Source organism: Penaeus chinensis, chromosome 10 (assembly GCF_019202785.1).
Source record: "Penaeus chinensis breed Huanghai No. 1 chromosome 10, ASM1920278v2, whole genome shotgun sequence".
NCBI classification, from domain to species: domain Eukaryota; kingdom Metazoa; phylum Arthropoda; class Malacostraca; order Decapoda; family Penaeidae; genus Penaeus; species Penaeus chinensis.
The window spans coordinates 13,798,976-13,805,324 of NC_061828.1; the positions used below are offsets into that span (position 1 = coordinate 13,798,976).

The window sequence follows — 6,349 nt, forward strand, 5'->3', positions numbered from 1 at the left end:
CCAAAGCGCTACAAGCTGGTGATTCAGCTTGATGTACCGAACTCCCGCGCTCAAAGTCGGCACGTTGCCATTGATTGCCAGAGCATAGAGGTTTATTTATGTTTACTTAACCTGTCACCATGGGGTTAAAGCTCGATAATATTTAAGACAATGAAACAATGCAAAAGAGCCTTTCCAAAAGTCGAGGAAAAGGTTAAACAGATGAGATACGTAGGACTAATAACCGGCATCTTGGTGACTAAGCATTTGTAGAACCATCTGTGTAACTACAATAAATAAACTTCTGTTATATTGGTGCTATATAACATTTGACGACATTCATTTTGCTTTGTAATTATTAACCTTTTCTAAATACAACATAAAACTTGAATTCCTGTTAATTTTCTGATCTTACTTTTCTCTTTTCTCCACTCGTTTCCCTTTCCTTTGTACTGGCATTGTGTATAACACATAATATGAAGGTACATTTATAACCTTACCTTAAACAGTTATTGGTATATGTACATATGAATTTTTTTTTTTTAATAATGCTTTAGTTACAAATCAATACTGTGTACACAAAAGTATCTGAAACACCAATATCTTCTGAAATTACTTTTATTCAGAAATGGTAGTACAATAGAGGACCTCATCGAGGTGTGAGAATAGGACTTGGTTTTTATACTTAAATATGCTGTTGTGACAGACCTTGATTTACCCCACCTAGTTCAAGAAGACTTCCTTGGGGGGGGGGCAGTTGTTGTTGTAGAGCAATCCAACCTTCACCCTCCCAGTAACAATTTTATGATGTCACTGTGTATATATTTCTTAACTTTCCTTTTTTATTCTTATTTGTATTATTGATTCCCTCTCAGTGAGATTATATACCTGGTAAGAATTTATAATAATTAAGAAAAGAAAAAAATTTTATCTAAAAGTCAAACTTGAACTGGTAATAAGCATCATCAAATACATGTACACGCACATAACCATCCTCACCACCACTTGCATACCCTTTGCCATTCGGGTGAAACGCTATGGAATTGATGGGACCAAAGTGGCCCTTCACACGAGCAAACTCATCCTCAAACACAAGGTGGAAGAAGCGGGCATCGAACTTGCCAACCCTTGAGGATGTGGTTGTCACATCCATGGCCTCCTGACCACCACCCAAGACCACATGGGGATAGGTGTCCAAGAGTGGAGTGATTGCCGCCGAATTGACGGGCCGGTCCGTCTTGTACATCTTGAGGCACTCGAGAGTGCCCACATCCCACAGGCGGGCAGTGTTGTCCTTGCTGGCTGTAATGAGCATCAGCCCATCATAGCTGAGCTGCATGTCCTTGATTTGTTTCGTGTGCTCCTGTCCAACTTCAATCTGTGGAATTGATATTAGATAAATGTTTGTGGTACAACTTCCGTGGTAAGATTGTAAGGAAAGAAAAGAAGAGACTAGAAATAATAAAAAAATCCTCAGAAGCAGTAGTCTAACAGAAAAAAAATTATGACCAATTACACAACTGCAACAAAGCAATACATGGTATAAAAAATTTACTAGTGACCAGTAACTTGGGGTTGTCAAACACACTGGCAGTTTCCCGACTTCAGTCTTGTTCAACTGCTATTTCAAGCAAAATTTTAGGCACGCAATTATTTGATGGTGGAATTTATGAGAAAATGTTTGAAAAAACAGGATATTTTCCTGCACTTTAGGTGCTTATAACTAAGAATGACACCAAATGCCACCACTACTATCAGGGAAAGGCAGGCTTGCTCAAATAAGCCAATGGTGTGGGGTAAGTCAAAATGGGATCCTCCATGATTTGGACCACCAAAGTAATTCACGTTTGAAAGAAGTCTTAATATATAACCTAAAAAGTAAAAGCAACTATAATATGCTAATTACGGTACCTTCTTGCCTGTGCGCATGTCCCACTTGATGACGCAGCCATCTTCATGACCAGTGATGACATATTCATCGAGAGGACCCCAGAGGACTGACAAGGCTTTGGCATTATCGGGAGTAACCTGTGTCTTCATGATTGGAGTAGCTGAAAAGCAGGAATCACTGATTAATCACTTATGGACTTATACTTATAATAGCCAAATGACAGTAACTGTAAGCTAAAAGAAAGGTAATAATAACAGCAACTGCAATTGAAAATAAAAATAACAAACATGATCAAAATTATGTACACAATCTCACAGCTGTAAACGTTATTTACAGCAATATACTACCCAAACTCTGAACAAATTAAACCCCCAAGTCCTACAGGCCCCAATGGTAGCTAAAAAAAAGAAGAAAAAAAAAAAAGAAGGTAGGGAGCATGAACAAGTCATTCTGGTACTCTCTAGCAAGTATCTTCTAGCTACCCACCCCATTACCCTTATGTATCATTTTATCTCCCTGCGTCAATCATCAAAGCCGATCCTGGTTTCGCTCCCACCTCTTTTCTTCTCGTGAATAAGTTTAGTACAAAAGTGTAAAATGAAATAATTCTTGGAATGTCTAGCATATACAACATGTCTGTGTCTGTGAGTGTGTGTCTGTGAGTGTGTGTCTGTGAGTGTGTGTCTGTGAGTGTGTGTCTGTGAGTGTGTCTGTGAGTGAGTGTCTGTGAGTGTGTGTCTGTGAGTGAGTGTCTGTGAGTGTGTCTGTGGGTGTGTGTCTGTGGGTGTGTGTTTGTGTCTGTGAGTGTGTGTCTGTGAGTGTGTGTCTGTGGGTGTGTGTTTGTGTCTGTGTGTCTGTGTCTGTGGGTGTGTGTCTGTGTCTGTGGGTGTGTGTCTGTGTCTGTGAGTGTGTGTCTGTGGGTGTGTGTCTGTGTCTGTGGGTGTGTGTCTGTGTCTGTGGGTGTGTGTCTGTGGGTGTGTGTCTGTGGGTGTGTGTCTGTGGGTGTGTGTCTGTGGGTGTGTGTCTGTGGGTGTGTGTCTGTGGGTGTGTGTCTGTGAGTGTGTGTCTGTGTCGGTGGGTGTCTGTGTCGGTGGGTGTCTGTGTCGGTGGGTGTCTGTGTCGGTGGGTGTCTGTGTCGGTGGGTGTCTGTGTCGGTGGGTGTCTGTGTCGGTGGGTGTCTGTGTCGGTGGGTGTCTGTGTCGGTGGGTGTCTGTGTCGGTGGGTGTCTGTGTCGGTGGGTGTCTGTGTCGGTGGGTGTCTGTGTCGGTGGGTGTCTGTGTCGGTGGGTGTCTGTGTCGGTGGGTGGGTGTCTGTGTCGGTGGGTGGGTGTCTGTGTCGGTGGGTGGGTGTCTGTGTCGGTGGGTGGGTGTCTGTGTCGGTGGGTGGGTGTCTGTGTCGGTGGGTGGGTGTCTGTGTCTGTGGGTGGGTGTCTGTGTCTGTGGGTGGGTGTCTGTGTCGGTGGGTGGGTGTCTGTGTCGGTGGGTGGGTGTCTGTGTCGGTGGGTGGGTGTCTGTGTCGGTGGGTGGGTGTCTGTGTCTGTGGGTGGGTGTCTGTGTCGGTGGGTGGGTGTCTGTGTCGGTGGGTGGGTGTCTGTGTCGGTGGGTGGGTGTCTGTGTCGGTGGGTGGGTGTCTGTGTCGGTGGGTGGGTGTCTGTGTCGGTGGGTGGGTGTCTGTGTCGGTGGGTGGGTGTCTGTGTCGGTGGGTGGGTGTCTGTGTCGGTGGGTGGGTGTCTGTGTCGGTGGGTGGGTGTCTGTGTCGGTGGGTGGGTGTCTGTGTCGGTGGGTGGGTGTCTGTGTCGGTGGGTGGGTGTCTGTGTCGGTGGGTGGGTGTCTGTGTCGGTGGGTGGGTGTCTGTGTCGGTGGGTGGGTGTCTGTGTCGGTGGGTGGGTGTCTGTGTCTGTGGGTGGGTGTCTGTGTCTGTGGGTGGGTGTCTGTGTCTGTGGGTGGGTGTCTGTGTCTGTGGGTGGGTGTCTGTGTCTGTGGGTGGGTGTCTGTGTCTGTGGGTGGGTGTCTGTGTCTGTGGGTGGGTGTCTGTGGGTGGGTGTCTGTGTCTGTGAGTGTGTGTCTGTGTGTCTGTCTCTGTGAGTGTGTGTCTGTGTGTCTGTCTCTGTGAGTGTGTGTCTGTGTGTCTGTCTCTGTGAGTGTGTGTCTGTGTCTGTGAGTGTGTCTGTGTCTGTGAGTGTGTGTCTGTGTCTGTGAGAGTGTGTCTGTGTCTGTGAGAGTGTGTCTGTGTCTGTGAGTGTGTCTGTGTCTGTGAGTGTGTGTCTGTGTGTCTGTCTCTGTGAGTGTGTGTCTGTGTGTCTGTCTCTGTGAGTGTGTCTGTGTGTCTGTCTCTGTGAGTGTGTGTCTGTGTGTCTGTCTCTGTGAGTGTGTGTCTGTGTGTCTGTCTCTGTGAGTGTGTGTCTGTCTCTGTGAGTGTGTGTCTGTGTGTCTGTCTCTGTGAGTGTGTGTCTGTGTGTCTGTCTCTGTGAGTGTGTGTCTGTGTGTCTGTCTCTGTGAGTGTGTGTCTGTCTCTGTGAGTGTGTGTCTGTCTCTGTGAGTGTGTGTCTGTCTCTGTGAGTGTGTGTCTGTGTGTCTGTCTCTGTGTCTGTGTGTCTGTCTCTGTGAGTGTGTGTCTGTCTCTGTGAGTGTGTCTCTGTCTCTGTGAGTGTGTGTCTGTCTCTGTGAGTGTGTGTCTGTCTCTGTGAGTGTGTGTCTGTCTCTGTGAGTGTGTGTCTGTCTCTGTGAGTGTGTGTCTGTCTCTGTGAGTGTGTGTCTGTCTCTGTGAGTGTTTCAGCGAGTGTGAGTGTTTCAGCGAGTGTGAGTGTTTCTGCGAGTGTGTCTGTTTCTGCGAGTGTGTCTGTTTCTGCGAGTGTGTCTGTGTCTGCGAGTGTGTCTGTTTCTGCGAGTGTGTCTGTGTCTGTGAGTGTATCTGTGTCTGTGAGTGTGTTTGTTTATCATAATTCAAATGCTTAATTAATTATCAGTAAAATATAAAGGACAATTCATGTTACATTTTTTTTTTTTTTTCAGTAAAGATGATAGCCCTCCTAGATGTGTTCAATCAAAGAAACAGGGAAAATCACTTACAATCAACATCCTTTGGCTCTCTGACATCGATGATATTGAGTTCCGAGTTATGACCCATCATCTTGTCTGTGGTGTAGGCGATCATGGTGCCAGAATAGGAGAAGTTTACACCTCGAACGGAGGTCTTCATCTCTAGGTTGCTCAAGGAGGTACCCGTCTCTACGTCCCAGATTCTAGGAAGAAAGGTTTTACTCTGGTGAAATTGAAGAATGGAAGAGGAGATAGAAAGGACTTTTTTCCGTTATAGGGCATTATGAAAAAAAGGTGTAAAGCCTGTACAGCATGACTTACCGCATACTCTGATCAGCTGATCCGGTGACAAATAAAGCCGAGTCCCACTTGACATCGATGGACCACACAGCACCAGAGTGTCCATCGTAGGTGCCCAGTCGCTCTCCATTGATGGAATACCAGCAATTTGGCTTAGGATCTTTTGATGCTGAAAACAGCAAGTCACCTTCACGGTTGAACTTGATTTGTGTTATAGAACGCTCGTGGCCTTGAAGCATAATAGGCTTCTGCAAAAGGAAAAGAAAAAAAAAAATCTTTAGAAACCATAATCAACTAGGGCACAGGCAGATGATCATCTTTGTTTAATCCTTGTTATTGTAAAAGATACTGTCAAATGGTAACAGATTTGCAGCTGTAAAATGTTAACAGAAGTTCTTTTACTCAGTGCCAAAGACTGTCACAGCATAACATACAAATTTTCTGAGAACTTTATTTTACTGTACTTGTGCTGCTAGTAATTTCTTTTGTCAAGTCTGCTCATGGCCACTGTGGATCTAAATTTCCACAGCATTGTGTAACATTGACATTTTGCTAAAATTCATAACACTCATCATTCAATTTCTTTAATTATTATTATCATTATATATCAGTAAATCATCCTTAATACTATTATTATTATATATCATAATCATTCTCTCCTATTTGGAAGGAGTATTAGCCCACTGCCATTGTAATTTTATTTTGAAAAATGCATTTAGTGCAAGTGCTTAGCTATCAAGGAGTCAATTAGTGAGTTATGTGAACTCACTTGAGGTTTTGAGAACATTTGTCTTCCTAATGCTATTAATTTTGATGCAATTGTACTAATAACAATATATACAAGGTAAAAAAAAAAATAATACTGTGGAAATTCAAGGAAAGGGGTAAACAAGTGAGACAGGTAACACTAGTAATTGACTCCTTGGTGACTATGTACTTGTAGAACCATTTATGTGTAAACCCAATTAATAAACTAAACTCACAGTAGACATACGAGAGGGTGAGGGTGAGGGAGAGGGAGAGGGAGAGGGAGAGGGAGAGGGAGAGGGAGAGGGAGAGGGAGAGGGAGAGGGAGAGGGAGAGGGAGAGGGGAGTGTCCTTCCCTGTACATGTGCATATATGTGTGAGCATGAGGATGTGT

The 6,349-nt window shown here is 44.7% G+C and overlaps 1 protein-coding gene across 2 annotated transcripts in view; it reads right to left on the reverse strand.

Annotated features, from left to right (window-relative positions):
* Positions 1-581: 581 nt before the first annotated feature.
* The window catches only part of LOC125029677 (eukaryotic translation initiation factor 3 subunit I-like), an 11,230-nt gene continuing 5,462 nt past the window's right edge, over positions 582-6,349 (reverse strand). For both annotated transcript variants that reach the window (XM_047619732.1, XM_047619731.1), the window contains exons 2-5: positions 5,230-5,456; positions 4,939-5,111; positions 1,891-2,030; positions 582-1,357 (exon numbers count right to left, since the gene is read on the reverse strand). In XM_047619732.1, the coding sequence (XP_047475688.1) occupies positions 911-1,357; positions 1,891-2,030; positions 4,939-5,111; positions 5,230-5,456 (987 nt within the window). In that variant the 3' untranslated portion in view covers positions 582-910. The remainder of the gene's footprint in view (positions 1,358-1,890; positions 2,031-4,938; positions 5,112-5,229; positions 5,457-6,349) is intronic.